The 15,342-nt window shown below is 60.6% G+C and overlaps 1 protein-coding gene across 1 annotated transcript in view; it reads right to left on the reverse strand.

Moving 5' to 3' along the window:
• Positions 1-9,365, reverse strand: part of KCNQ4 (potassium voltage-gated channel subfamily Q member 4) — a 52,959-nt gene extending 43,594 nt beyond the window's left edge. Inside the window, exon 1 of the mRNA XM_040627458.1 lies at positions 9,052-9,365. Coding sequence (XP_040483392.1) covers positions 9,052-9,365 — 314 coding nt within the window. The remainder of the gene's footprint in view (positions 1-9,051) is intronic.
• Positions 9,366-15,342: the final 5,977 nt, after the last annotated feature.

A 15,342-nucleotide genomic window follows, 5' to 3' on the forward strand; every position in this document is an offset into this window, starting at 1 on the left:
GGTCCTTTCTCCAATTTCCCTCTAGTTGGCAAAACCCTTCTCATCCTTATACCCGGCCTCAACGCCACCGTCATTCCCTGGCTCAGCAAACATTTACAGATTACCAACCACATGCCAAGCACTGTGCCCAACCCCCACCTCCCAGACCTCACAGTCCAATGCAGGAGAGCACAGAAGAACGCACAGGGCGGGGAGAGCCGGGCTCTGGGGAAGGGCCCCCAGTGGGGCCTGGGGTGGGGTTGGGCGGGGAGTGAGTCCAAGAAGAGGTGGTGCTCCCGGTGAGAAGGGAAGGATGGATAGGAGTTCACTAGATGATGGATAGGCCAGGCGAGGGAGTGTCAGGCCGCAGGAAACGCACAGAGAGCTTTAAACAGCACATTTTGGGGACACTACAAGTTGCTTCTTAGGTAACAAAAGATGCTTGAGGGGTGCCTGGGTGGCGCAGTCGGTTAAGCGGCTGCTTTCAGCTCAGGTCACGATCCCAGGGTCCTGGAATCGAGCCCCACGTTAGGCTGTCTGCTCAGCCAGGAGCCTGCTTCTCCCTTTCCTCCCTGCTTATGCTCTCTCTCGCTATCTCTGTCTCTGTCTCTGTCTCTCTCTCTCTCAAATAAATAAACAAAACCTTTAAAAAACACCAACAAAGGATGCTTGAGGGAGGGGGTTCCTGACTTGGCCAGTGAGGGGTATGGGAGTCACTGCCGGGGCACTGGGGAAGCAGAGGTTGGAGGGAGAGGCTGAGTTTGAGGTGCCCACGGGATGAGGGGGCAAGGTGTTCACAGGAAGCTCAGGGATGAAACTGCAGAGGGCAGGCTGTCATCCCAGAGGGGACCTCCAGGGTCACAGGAGCGCATGAGCCTGCCCCCCCATACACACACAAAAACTCTGTACAGTGAGGAGGACACAGGACAGAGCCCCAAGGAACCCCAACAGTCAATGGGCAGAAAGAGAGAGAGCCAGAGAGGCCGACTGAGGAGAGTCAAGGCAAGGCCCAATGGGCTTAGACCCTCAGGGGCAGCATGGCAGCATCCTCGGGAACCCCGTCCTGGGTTTGAATCCTCCCTCTACACCTTACCAGCTATGTTGACCTGGGGCCTTCATTCCCCTATCTGTAAAACAGGGCTGATTTATTTTCTACAGCAAGGAAAATAAAGGGCAGAGGGGAGGGCGCCGACATCCTGGGGCGGCCTCCAGCGCACCCCCAGGCTGCACCTCCCTCCCGCTGCTGGGCCCCGGGCCACACTTTCCTCCCCTCCTCTGTCTCCCCCACCAGACTGCCAGCAATCCCCAGAAGGTGGAAAATTAGACGAGTGAGGAAGTCAGGGGTGGAATGCCAAGGGAGGCATTCCTCGGTCCCGGGCGACTCCAGCACAACCCCTGTCTACTGAGGGGGCCCGTGTGTGCTGTGTCCTTGGGCAATCAGGTCCTTTCTTCTGGCCTCAGTTTCCCCATGTGTGCAAAGAACCCACGGCTCTGCTTGAGCTCCGAGGCCTTTCTGGCTCTGAGGCTCTGCAGCAGGGAGGGTAGAAAGTCCTATTTCTGCCCCAGGAGAGGAAATCGCACAGGGGTCCGGGTCCCCATTATGCCCAGGGATTGGTCCCTCCGGAAGAGGATGGCAGCCGGGCCAAGGAGGGCAGGAGCAGAGGCGCCCGGGATTGTGCTGACGAAGCTGTTCCTTCTCCCCTCCTTTGCTCCCTGCCCCCTCCCCTCCCAGGGGACAGCCAAGCCCAGCAAAAAATAAACCCAAAGACGGTGACCTGGGGAGGCCTGAGGCTCTCAGAGAGGAGTGGCAGGGAAGGAAGGGTGGCAGCGAGGCAGCCTGTGACCACCCCCCTAAAGCCAAAGGGTACCTGGTCTGATCCCTCTCCCCCACCCCCCAGGCTCAGCTCAGAGGGAACAAGCTCTATCTACTCTCCATCCTCACCCCTGTGAAGGAGGGGTGCCAGTTGCTTGACAGGGATAATGAGCAGAGTAAATCTTGTCCAGCTCAGCTAGACATGGGTCCCCAAGTTTTGGGAAGAGTACCCCAGGGAATTTCACTCTACCTCCTGCTTAGTGGGCAGTCCTTCCTGCTGTCTGACCTTCATCCCTTATGCTTCAGTGGGAATCATGCTCCATTTATCTCCAGCAAGCTTTCCCCCTTTCCCACCTCCCTGGCCTGGATGTCCGAGGAGTCTCAGGAGAAAGTACTCCCCCCCCCCAGCTCCAGATTTTGCTGCAGAGATTGGGGAGGGCCCCTAGGTCAGAGATCCCACTCCACCCACTGTTCCCCAATCTCCAAGAAGGAAGGAAGAGGGAAGGAATTGCTGAGCTCCTGCTCCCTTGGCCTCCCTCCCTCAGGCGCTGCCCACAGATTCCCAGCCCAATTAGTCTGCTGCCTGGGGCTGCCCCTCCCGTTCCTTCCTCACCTCCCCCCCAGGTGCCAACCCCCAGGGCACACAGATCCTGCCCTAGGGACAGAGTTGCCCAGAAAGCCTGGAGTCCTAGGGGCACTTAATGGGGGTCCCAGAGGTCTGACCAGCACCCTCTCCCTAGCCCGTCAGAGCCCCAGCTGGGGGCAGGCAGCCTCCCGAGGGCCCTTCCAAGTGCTCCCAGTCCTCTGAAGGGCCCAGGGAGAAGGTGCTGGAGACTCCCTTGCCCACCCCGCCACTGCCTTCCTGCAAAACTCAAGGTCTGCACAGGGGCTCCCTATGCTCCTTCACAGTCACTCTGTGCCCAGCAGCCTGAATGGTCCACGCTCCTATTTAGCCCCATCTTACAGAGCGGGAGAGTGAGGCTCGGGGATTGGGGTGGAATGTGGGTGGGTACCTTCCCAGCACGTGTTGAGATCTCTGCATCTCCTTTGGGATTCCCTGTCCCCGTTCCCCAGGATGATATGCTCGGGAGAAAGTGGGGTATCGCCCTCCTCTCTCAGGGGTCCCCAGCTGTCCCCCTGAGCACCGTGGGGCCAGGCTTGCTGCAGGTTTGACCACGAGGCCCACACCCCGGCCGTGCCGTGACGCTGCCACATACACCCTCCCCCCCCACATAGACACGCTCACCCCCACCCCCAAGGGCTCTCTGCCAGGGGCTGGGAGAGGACGCAGGAGAGACCAGGGGCCGGGCAGGAGTCCCAGGTGGGGTGCAGGCCTGGTCTGTCTCCCTGTGCCCCCCAGGTCTGGTACAGAGCAGCCTAGGGACCCAGATTGGAGTCCTGGCACCACTGATCACTAGCTGTGTGGCCTCGCACACGTGGGTGGCATCCCCTTCCTCACCTTCCTCAAATGTGCACTGAGGATCACACGGGGCCTGCCCTCCGCACTGGCTGTGGGTTAGATGAGGGACTGCAAGGCCGGACCCGCAGAGAGCTCCCCCCCACCCGCAGTCACGCTGGGCTCTGCGCTCGGCCAGGACACGGTCAGACCCTCCCCAGGCAGGAGGACAGTGAAAGTGACAGCGACAGAACCACCCCGTGCCAGCGCCGGTGGCTGCCGCCCGTGCCCGGCACAGCGCCCCCGCTTTAACCCCCTCGCCCCAACTATGCCCGCTTTCAGGTAACAAAATCGAAGCTCAGAGAGGTTTAGTCACTTGCCCAAGGACACATAACTGCTCAGGGTGGGACCAGAAGTGAACCCAAATCTGTCAGACTCAGATCTCATGCTCTTAACCGGCTGTGGGGCAGCCTCTGGGGGGATGACAAGTGCCCCCCTCTTTCTCCACCCCAGCCCCACAACTCCCACACTCGGGGTGTTAGGGAGGGGCTGCCCCTGAATTCCCTGCTGGGACCCCCATGGGTGTGGTGCCGGGGAGGAAGGGCGATGAGCCGCTCCGAGTCCGAGTCTGGGGAAGCTCACTGCGTGGCCTCCTTGGGGGGCAGGGGCAGGGCCTTGCCCGCTCTGCAGAGCCTTCCTTTCTCCTGCTCCCCAGGAGGTTTCAGCTCCGCGACTGGCTCCGAGACCTTAAATTAATCCCCCACTCAAAGTGCTGCCATCAGCCCAAGCGTAATCACCTCTTCAAACACGCCTGGCTCCAACATTCCGAGAATATAGGTTTCCGCAGCAATAGGGACTAAAGTCAGACATTCAGCAGGGCTTCCTCAATGGAAGGAATGAATGTACTATGGAGCTGGGGTGGGGTAGCAACGAGAAGTCTAACCTGCTCCAGTGACCCCAAAGGAAAACTCGGGCAGGAGGGCGCAAAGAGGCCTAAGGGGCAGGGAGAGGGACAGAAGAAAGCATAGAAAGCTTTCTTAGCAGACCATAGCCGACCATAGCAGAATGGTCTTTCCATTCGCCCCCTCCTCACAATACAGACCAAACAAAAGAATGAACACTGAAAACAGAAGCACCAAAAATCTGGGTCACACTCCAAGACTTTCCCCATCGTAAGGCCAAGTTCCTGGGGTGTTAGCCTTCACCATCAGCTGAGAACAGACCTAAAGTCCTGACCTGGGAGTCCGAAGGACTGGGGTCCTGGCACCGTGGACCACCGATCTGCCAGATGTGAGCTGGGACAGGTATCTGCCCCTCTCCGTGCCTCAGTGGACCCAGCAGCACACTGCAGCCCTGGGCAGAAGGGTCCCAGGGGGATCCTTCAGGGAAAGCAAAGGCCAGCCGAATTCTAGGAGGCCAGCTACCCTGCTCCCACGTGGCCCTGAGGCAGCCCTCCCAGGTGGACATGCAGGTCAACATAGGCCTATTAAGGGCAGCCCTGCTGGTGTGGACAGGTGGAGGCAAGAAACTCAGGGAAGGGGGTCAACTCTCTTCTGTCCTAGGGGTCTGGGCTGGGGCTGCAGGCCCAGGGGTGAGTCTCTGAAGTCAGTGGAAAGGTGGGGGCAGCTCTGCATTACATTTCCTTTCACTGGATGAATGCTGCTGGTGCTTCTGTGACACCCATGGCCACGTGTGTCAGGGCTGTAGTGAGTGTGTGCATGAGACGGACAGCTGAGTGTGCAGCAGGGACGTGTGTGTATGTGTGCGAAGCCGAGTACAGCACAAGTATGACCGCAATTGCCGTCCAATCTCACCAACTCTTCTCCCTGCCCACCCCCTGCTGCCTGGGTGCTGGGTGCTGGGTGCTGCGTGCTGGGTGCTGCGTGCTGGGTGCTGGGGACAGAGAAACAAATGACACAGGAGCGCTGCTCCTGCCGGGCCTGCGGCTGGGGCGCCGGCTGAGGCCAAGCGCTGAGTCACACCTAGCTCTCAGGAGGCTCCTCAGGGACCTCTCCTGAGCCTCAGTCTCCCCATCTGTCAAACGAGGAGGATAGCGACACCTGCCTGGGGGAGGTGGTTTGCGGAGAGCGCCGCGCACGGTGCACAGCTGCCGCTCCAGAGATTTCTGTTCCAAGGGCAGGAGCCCCCCAGGCAGCTGCGGGGAGCCGGGGTGGGGGGTGGGGGGGGGAGGGGACGTCCCAGATAGGGAGTCAGGAGTCTTGGGGTCTGGTTCCGCATCTGCTTCTGATTCACTGTGTGACTTGGGTCCCCAGAGCCTTCGTTTTCTTATACGCAAAATGGGCTGTCCAAATGTTGAGGACCCACCTCGTGGGGACGCCTGAGGGCTCCGGGCCTCCTTTGCGGGGTTGATTTCCAACCCAGCGAGCCATCTTTCTCAGACTCTGGGCAGGGTGGGAGCTTGGAAGCCTCCCGGGTTGGGAGTCTGCGGGCCCCAGGAGCTGCCGCCACGTCCTCCCCTCCCCATTCCCACAGCTTCTGACCCCAGGGACAAGGCTGAGGAGGATGTTTACAGAGTGTAGACCTTCACACAGAGAAAGTGCTGGGCAGCTGGGGGCTGGAAGCAGCCAGAGTCTCACAGTGGCTCACGGAAAATGGCGGGTAATGACCTTGCCCTGTATCAGCCCCTTTCAGCCCTTGGTCTTCAAAAGGGACGCTGGGGGGCAGGGGGGCTTTGAGAGGGTGCAGCAGGAAGTGAGCCTTCTCCCCCACCCCACCCCCCTCACCGAGGGCTCACGAAGCAGGATGGGCTGTGGTGTGGTATTTCTCAAAATTCAGAGAGCTGGGCCTATGAAGGGTTGAGGGCTTGATCAAAGACTGGGATGCTGAGGAGGGATTGGGGTTTGGTGACACGACCAGGGGTCCACAGAGAGGTGAGAGGGCTCAGAGAGGGGCCGGCGATCCCGCCTTCTGGACCTCAATAAGGAGAAGACGGGAGTCGGCGGTGCCCCCTTCCCAGAGCCCACAGCTGCGCGGGGAAGGAGAGACAGAATCCAGGCTGGTCCTCTGGGCAATCCCCCAAACGTCGGTACCAGAAAAGGTACAGGTTGTGCAGGGACCTCACTGGCAGGTGTGAGGCTGGCGTCCCCTGGGGTGAAGAGACCCAGCTCGCCCCAGTTCCCTCCTTCCTGAGCCCTACTCTTCCAGGCTTTCCTGCCGGATCTCTCCTGCTAGGGCCTGAGTCTCTGGGGAGGGGGTGCTGGCTAACTGTGTGCCCTGGGACCCCTGCACCTGGGCCACCTCTGATCACCTGCCGTGGAGGTGGGAGAGGATTGGACCCAAAGTGCAGCAGGAGGGCTAGGAGTCCACCAGCAGGAAGCACTTCCTGGCAAGAACAGCCAAGACCCTACAGAAGTGACTGAGAAGCCCCACATCTGGAGCGCCTCGAGAACAGCAGAAGCCTCCTGTCTGGCCCCCTCCGCCAGCCCCAGGAATAACACCCATCTTTCACACTCAGACAGGCCCTTGCAGCGCACCCAGCTCTTTCCCACCCATTACCTCATCTGAGAGGGAGGCCCACAAGGTTGGGGTTTCCACGCACTTTTACAGCCGAGACATCTAAAAGCTCAGAGAGGCCCAGAGATCAATCCAGGATCACACAGCACCCAAGAGGTGGAACTTCCGACCCCTCGCTCCATTTGATCTCTAAGCCAGAGGATCGATTCCCCGAGATCCTAACCCTCTGGACGTTTTCCCACCGCTTTTCCTCCCCCAGAGCTCCTGAGAAGCCTCATCGCTGGGCTCCCGGGGACAAGTGGTCAGAGCAAGCATGCCCCTGGCCAGGGCATTCCTGGCATCCGGAAAGGGCAGGATGTGGGGCAAAGGTACCAGCAGATTTAGCTCCTGGAGAGGAAGGAGAGGCCCTTCCAGAGCAGGCGAAGACAGCAGCTGGCTGGGCGACACAAGGCGGGTCCTTCACCTCCGGTGACCCCCGTGGGGGCTGAGAAGCCAGGCCTCAGGATGAAAGACCCCCTCCTCAGAGGCCTACTGCTTTCCCCGGGGCCCAGTCTTGCCTTGGAAGAGTCATCTCCCAAGAGGAGCCCATGGAAGTCACAGCCGCTCTCCACGAAGTGTCTCAGCCTCCTTGGGCACCCGGGGCCACATGTGGGCACCTCGGCCACCCTTAATTATCAGTCCTCTGCTGCTCTCACCTGACTCCGCTGTCCCTTGTACTGTCATCTCTCCAACAATCCTCTCTGTGGCGAAAAATATTCATCCTGGACCCTCCCGATTGGCACTGGGGGTGGGGCTACTCCTAACAGTTGATCCTGACCCTAAGTCTGACCCGGTGTCCTGACAAACTCCCCTCTGCTCCCGGCCTAGCCCGGCGGGAGTCTCTACACCGAGTCAACGCTGCCACTCCCGGGAGCCTACTGGCTGAGAGCGTTCTCTTCCTCCACCCTCCCTGCGGCCAGGGGGCTCTTTGGCCAGCATTTTCCTCCCCTTCAGCTCTGAAATTCTGCAGGCCCCGTTAGGATGGGGCAGAGGCAGGCAGAAAGACAGACCAAAAGACAGGTAGACAGACAAGTAGAAGATTAAGACAGTCAGATGGACAGGCAGATGGACAGACGGACAGACAGGCACACCTAGGGATGCCTGTGCCAGGGAGGAATGGAAACAGACAAGCAGAAGGACCGCTGAACAGTGAGAGGGGGAGACGAACAGACAGGCCAACTCGCACACAGGTGGAAATTCCAGCAGGGGGACAGCCAGACAAGGCAGAAAAACTTTCCGACAGTCAGGTGGACAGGCAAGGGGGCCACCCAGGAGACCCCAAGACCAGAGGGCCCTCTCTGAAGGCAGCAAGAAGGGATTAATATTGGTACATTTTCCAGGGACAGGAGGTCTTTCTCGGGCACCTTCCGGGCGTCCCAGAGCCAGGCCCAGCCCTTCAACTGATATCCGCGGGGCCTCTCATGTTCCCGGCTGGGCCAGGCCGTCCCCCAAGACTGAGCTCTAGGCTGCCAAAATTCACTCTTTACATCCAAGAGGGGTCAGTGTTTTTGAAAGTTGTAGGAGCCTAGTAAGGGGGAGGAGGGGGCCCGCAGCATCAGTGTTTCCAAACCGACCTGCTCTCCTCTTTCTTTTTCCCCAGGGTGCCCAGAGCCAGGCCTGGTGCAGCAGCCAGTGAGCTGGGCAGGCTAGCGGGCCCAGCCACGGGGCAGGCAGGGCAGGCAGGGCAGCCCGCTGCTGCTGCCACTGGCGAGTAGAGGGTGGAGGAGAGGCTGGGTGAAGACAGACAGTCACACAGCACACACGAGTGTCAGGGCTCAGGTGGCTCATGGGGACCCCCAAACCCCTACAATGGGGGGTCAACCCAGACTGGGGTGGAGGCCATCCCTGTAGAGGGCCATCTCCAAGGCGAGCCCAGGTGGGAGCCCACTGTAGCAACAAAGTTGGGGAGATGTTGACAGAAAGTGTGTGGGGGCCAGTGGGTCCCCTTTGTGTCTGGGGCACAAGGAGACGGAGGCAGGGAAGAGGAAGGGGGACCCCACTGTAGTGGCTCCGGACTTCAGAGGGGATGGGGGACAAGAAACTGGCTGTGGAGAGTACCTGGGACAGAGAAGTAGGGGTTGGCAATCAGGATGAAAATAGTTGAGGTGGGGAGGTTAGGAGCGAGGTCAAGCAGGGGTCAGGACCCGGGGATCAGGGTTAAGGTCAGGCTGGGGATCAGAAATCGGGCTCAGGCCCGGGGGTGGGCGAGAGGAGGGTCGGCCGTGGGAATGGGGGGCAGGGGGCGGAGCCAAGGCGGCCCGGTGGCCGCGGGGGAGCCCAGGCTCTGGCAGGGGCGGCGCCGGGGCCCGAGCGCGGGGGCGCGGCAAGGGGCGCGGGGTCGCAAACTCACATGAAGACGTGGTAGACGAAGGCCCAGCCGCGCGGTCGCTCCAGCACGTTGTAGACCCAGTTCTGCAGGCGGCGGTAGCGCTTGTGCGCGGCCGAGGAGCGCTGGCCGCAGGCGGAGCCCGAGCCCGAGCCCGGCCCAGGGAGGGGCGCGCCCGGCGGTAGGGGGCTGCCCAGGAGGCCGAGGCGGCGCGGGGAGCCGCCCCCGCCCGCCTCGCCCCGCTCGCTCTGCACGGCCGTGAGCGCCACCAGCTCCGCGCGGGGGGCGTCCCCGGGCGGGGGGGCCAGGCCGAGACGGCGCGGGGGGGCCTCGGCCATGGGCGGCGCCGGGCGAGGGGTGGGGGGGCGCCGGGGCCCGGCTACGGTCCGGGGCGGGCGCGCGCGGGGCGCTCAGCGGCGCATGGCTCGGACCCGGGCCTGGCGGGGCGGCCCGGGGCGGGCGCGGGCGGCGGGGGCTAGGGGCCGGGCCGGGGCGGCGCGGGGGCCGGGGGCGGGCGCGCGGAGCCTGGGGGCCGCCGGAGCCCGCACTGACCGCCCGCTTCCCCGGCGACTGGGGCGGCTCTTTCCGACTCCAACTCTCTTATTACGCGCTCCATGCCGCTCGCCTTTCCACCTGCCTCAGGCGCGCCGCTCACATGTCATCCTCCCCCGCCCCGCCCCTCCCCCGCCGCCCCCGCCCGCCCCGCGGCCGCCTTCCCAAATCGGGAGGGAGCGAGCAGGCGGGCGCGGCGAGGCGGAGGGGGCGCGCGGAGCAGGCGGCGGGGCTGGGCGCACCGGCCGCGCGGGCCGCCGAGTCGGTGCCGGGACCCGACCGCGTGGCGGCGGCCCCCGGGGGCTGGCCGCGTGCAAGTGGCGCGCACTCTGCGGCGAGGGGCTGCCGGGACCCGAAGGCCGGGCTGGGGTGGGACGCCTCGTGTGGGGTTGCGGAAAGTGGAGAGTGGGGTGGGGAGTTGTGGCCGCGGCCGTGGACGGGACTCCGCGTCCCGTGGAGTTTAGGTGTGAGTGGCTGCAGAAGTGCGTGCTCCGCGCGTGCAGAGCGGGTGGCTGTGGGCGCGCGGTGACGGGACTGAGTCCGTGCAGGTGCGTGGCGTGGACACTGTGTGGATAGGTGTGAAGATGAGTGTGCACGGTCCAGGCCCCGCTGGGTGGTGGCGGTGGAAGCGAGGAGGTGTGCCGCGACGCCGGGTCGTGCCCTTAGTGCGCTGGGCGGCGTGTGTAAGCGTGCCGGGGCTCCGTGTGGCTACCTGCAAGGCCTGCTGTCCACGCGCCGCCGAGCTGTGCCGGTGTGCTGCACGGTGGACCCGGGTGTGTTTTCTCTTTGCTCCCACCCACCCCCACGTCTGAGCTGGCCTTCTTCGGGTTGGGGGAAGAGCCCCCCAGGCCGGCCACCTCGCCCCAGAGTCTCCTTGGAATGAGGGGCCTGCTCCGCGCCACCTCAGTCTGAACCGCTCCCTAGCCTCCGGGGTCAGGGTCAGGGTCAGGGTCAGGGTCAGGGCACGTGGGTGTTGGGAGGTGAGCTCTGAACCAGCGCGGCGGGCTGGACGACTTTCTCCCCAGAGGCCCGCAGAATCCCACCCAAAACCCGGAGACTCTTTCCCACGCACTGCCTCTCCAGCTGGAAAGTTCCTGGCGCCTGACCTCCTCTCTCTAGCAGTAGGAGGCGGCCCTTTCGTTCCCTTTAGCCCTCTCGGCCCTGCACAGAGCGGTAATTTGGGTTTCCCGATCCTCCTTCCCTCTTCCCCTGAGGGAAGCTTCGGCCACACCAGCCGCTCCCTCCGCAGGCCCTGCCCCAGGGGGAAGGCTTCCGCTGCAAACTCTTCTCGTTCCTCCGGGAGTCTCTCGGGGGACGGAGCCGAGCGGGAGGGGCGGGGCAGGGGGCGGGAAGGCGAGCTCGATTCTCAGCTGTCAGCAAAGGCAGCATTGATCTGCTGAGCGCCCGTGGGGGAGGGAGGGAGGCAGATCTGCGGGCGGCGGGGAGGGGGTGCAGGGACCTGGGGGGGTCCCCAAGGGACCCGCTGACCCGGATGGCGACCCTTTTCCCTCTGCATAACAAGGGGTGCCTTCTGGGGTCAGACCTGAATCTTTCCTGCTGCTCTAGGCTCCAGGCATGCCCAGGGCCAGAGCCTGATACCTCTGGGCAGGTTATGCCCCGACCTCACTGGTAGCTGGGGAAGGTTTCCGGACCCCAGGGCCCAGCTACAGATGCAGTGCCTGGGCTGGGCTAACCCATCCGCTCCCTGTGGACTAAAGCCAGCAGCCCCCAGACGGGGTACCGCCCTCCGGACTCTGTGGGACTGTGTCTAGGCTTCATCAATCGGGGGTCCTGGAGGGTGGGATTGAGGTCTGGGAACTTGAATGGTAGGGGGAAAGAAAAGCAGTTGTAAGGGATTTGGGGGCTTTTTGAGGCTCTTCCCTTACCAGCACCCAGAATATCTGAAATTGGGTCTGTTCTTGGAAATGTGAACCTTACGCTTAGTATCTCTTCCCATTTGGGGGACTGAAAAAGTCTCTTCCTTTCTTTATGAGGAGAGGGCCCCTCATCATTACCCCCCTCATAGGTAGCAGGAAAAGGGAGGAGACCATGGTTGCAGCTGGAGGGATGGAAGTCAGATCTCAGGAAGGACTTTCACAGGACCCAGAGGCCTGTTTCTCCTGCAGGTGTGTGTGTGACGAGCGGAGGGACAGGCCCACTGCTTTTTAAAGTGGAAAGACACGAGACTCTTCTTAAGGGGTGAGGGGAATGGAGAAGACGGTCCTTGAAGCCCATAAGCAGTTTATTGGGGGGGGGGGGCATGCACACACACGGGGACTGGAGGAAGCAGAGGAGAAAGTCCAGTTCAGAGAGGACAGGTGGCCCTTCGGAGGGTCACCCGGTGGCCTTCCTGCCCCATCCGGATTCCCAGGACATGACTGGGAGGACGGACTTTCCCCACTGCAGCCTTTAGTGACTAAGACACTTTTCTGAGCAAACAGCTGTCTCAGGCTCTCTCAGTCTGCCTCCCTGCTGCAGGGGTGTGTGGGGGGTGGGGAGTTGTGGTTTCCCACCCTCCTCCCTCACTCCCTCTCTCCCACCTGTTTCCCGCACCCCACCCTCAGCAGCTTCTTTCCCACCCTCCAGCCCCTGAATCTGTCCCTGGTGACCCTGCCAGAATGGTTCCACTCTGCCCAGACTCACTGTGCCACCCGGGCAGAGCCCTTCCCCACTCTGGGCTTCAGTTTGCCCATCTGTACAAGAGGCAGGGGCAGGGCTCCAGGATCTCCTGTAGTTCAGCACTGTCACCACCATCCATCAATGGAGCAAGTATTGATTGAGAAGAAGGGTGGGGAGGGGGGGCTCCCATTTGCGGGGCACCAACTGGTTGCCAGGCCCTGCCTCGTCTGGGACAGAGAGAAGCCACTTGCATGTGTGGAAGCGGAGGCTCAGAGAGGTACAGGGAATCACTGAAGGGTACAGAGCCTGTGGTAACCCCAGAACTGTCCGTGACCTATCCTCCCTGCTGGCTGGCACCTGCCTACTGTGCCCTGGGATCCTGGGATCAATGCTGGGGGCTGAGGGGACTGCAGATGGCCCGATCTTGTTCTCTAGGACTCTCTCCTGCCAGGTCTGTAAGCGTTCGGGCCTAGAAGTGGCTGGGACCTGGGTCCCAGGGCCAGACTCAAGCCTGTCATTGACTGTAACAGCCACCAGGGTGACCTCAGTCAACCAAAGGTGCAGATCCCTTTCTTGAAGCGGGAAGGGGGTTTTAAGTCAGTGGTTCTCAGGCTTCTTTAGCAGTGGAGTGGTGAGGCAGCGCCCAACGTGTAAAAAACATTAAAACAGACGTGCTCTGCTTGAATTGGGGTTGAGGAGAGGGGTCAAGTTTCCACCCACCAGACCTCCTACTTTTCCCTCTCCACATCCCAGAACCCCCCTGGGTTTTTCTTACAGCTCTCCGGGCTGTGAGAGTTCAGATGAGGGAAGAGTCTCCATTGGCAAGGTCCCAAGAAGGGAACAGAGGGGTGGAGGGCTCGGGGAGGTGCAAAGAAGTATAGTCAGTAAGGCCTGCAGCCCCTGGGCTGAGGTCCGGGCTAAATGCTGAGCCTTGGGCAGGGTGCTTTATCTGCACTGTCTTATTTCAGCACCCTAACAACCCTGTGATGTACTGCTGCTTACGCCCCCATTTTCCAGACAAGAAGACTGAGGCTAGGGAAGAGACTTGCCTAATCTAGCTCTCTACCCCTGTGCTGTAGTGTGTGTGTGTGTGTGTGTGTGTGTGTGTGTGTGTGTGTGTAGGTGGGATGTGGGGATGGGGAAGAAGTTATAGAGCAAGGGGGAGGAAGGGTAAGCTTGGCAAGGGGGACACCAGGGATCTTGAATGCTAAGCCGCAGGGTCCCATTTGGCCTGATAGGAAACAGTGTGGCCAAGGCCTTAGCCTGGGCATGCTGCGGAGGCTGGGGCTCTGCAGGACAGGACTCAGGAGTGGGGGAGTTAAAGCGTCATAATTCAGGGAGGCTGGCAGTACCAGGGGCGGAAAGAGCACTGAACCACAAGTCATGCTTGGGCTTCCTGTCTCCTCCTCTGGACTAGCTGGTGACCTTGGGCAAGTCATTCCACATTCGCCCCACCTTCCCCAGCTATCAGGAAGACTGAATGCATGAACAAGTCATGATCGTGCAGGGAGCTGTACACATGTGAACCGGTCATCCTACTGCTCTTCGATAGGTGGGCGGTGTGGGTGGACAGGGGAGTGCTGTGGGAAGTCCCTAGTCCTAGCAGCTCTTCTCAATCTGGAAAGGCTTCCTTGGAGCAGGGGTTCGGAGTGCAGGGTGCTCCTGGGGTGGTGGTGTCACATGCATTATTTACCTCTAGGGCTCCACTCCACTGTAAGCAGGAGGAGGAAGTATAAGAGAAGGATCCGGCCTGCCTCCGGTCCCAGTGAGGCCAGAGAGAACAAGGGACGTAGGCCAACCCAGCAGGTGGGAGGTCCTGGAGGGGCCAAAGGAGTTTCTCTCCCCCCAGATCTCCAGGTGCCACTGACCTGTCCCCAGCCCAGACCACACAGGCCTTCTGGGCCGGTGAGCTCAGAGCCACAGGAAGTGGGGAGGGACCGGTGTCACTGAGCTCAGCGAAAGTGAACCCCCATTGATCCTCAGGGCTGGAGGGGGGCCCACAAAGAGGAGACACTGAGGGAGAAGGGGGTGTGGAATTGAAAGTCAAAACCATCCCTTCTCTTGTGGCTCCTCCTCTGCCTTTGGGATTCTTCCTTCTTGATCCCCAACTCCTGGAAGACCATGCAGAAGGTGCCACGACTACTTGCAGGTGTGCTGGTAGGCTCCACGTTCTCAGTGAGAGCAGCTGGGACAGCCATGTTGGTTGGAAGATGAGGAGGAAGGACATTTCTGAGTTGCTGAGAGTGCAGTGGAAGAAAGTCTCCCTGATCCCTGCTCCACTGGTGGGGGAAGCTTGGACAAGGGCTCAGAGAAGGAGATGATGTTAGCGGGAGGGACTGCAGATCGAGTTGCAGAGAATGGGCTTCAGAAAAGGGGTAAGACCTGATAAGGGAGATAGGGGTCCAGGGAGGAGAATGGGGGCTCACAAGGAAGACTGGGGGCTCAATGATGGGTGGGAGGCCCAGAGAGTGGGACTTCCAGGTTGAACTTGATTGAACACATACTGAAGTCCCTCTCTTCCCTGAAATATTAGCTATATACAAGATAAACGCTGGATAACTTAAAAATACATATCCAAACTCAAAAGCGAGAATGAGAAATCGCTAAGGGCCAGAAATGAGAAGGAATTCTGGTGGTGAGTAGGAGTGGAAGCTGTCCCTCTGAGAAGGCATCCAGCAGGATGGAAGGGATAATCGCAAACCCCACCAGTGGCAAGGGCTACAGCAGGCTCCCTGCCTAGTGTTGGGTCTGGGAAAGTGCTGCCTGGCATAAGCAGGACTAAAATATCTCTGCCTGCTAGCCTCGGGGTCTTGGCTTTGGGTAGAAAAATCCCAAGCCAAGACACTAATATAAGAATGGGTTTGTGGCTGGTGCACATCCACATGGCTTAGGCAGATTCAACCGAGAAATCATCCCTTAGGGTGGCCTCTGCACTCGAGGTACAGTCAGGAAAATGTGCTGAAAATAACTATCTCAAGGATGAACTTCACAACATATAAGAAACAGTAAGTGCAATATCTTGAGAGACACCTCTCTCATGGGAGAATTCATACCTAAGGACCTAGAGATAATGGAGCAGTCTGAAAGGAAGTTTAATATGGTTAAAATCTTCAAAAAGATAAAGGAAGGAATAGCATCTATAAA

The sequence above is a fragment of the Ursus maritimus genome, unplaced genomic scaffold (assembly GCF_017311325.1).
Source record: "Ursus maritimus isolate PB19 unplaced genomic scaffold, ASM1731132v1 scaffold_12, whole genome shotgun sequence".
NCBI classification, from domain to species: domain Eukaryota; kingdom Metazoa; phylum Chordata; class Mammalia; order Carnivora; family Ursidae; genus Ursus; species Ursus maritimus.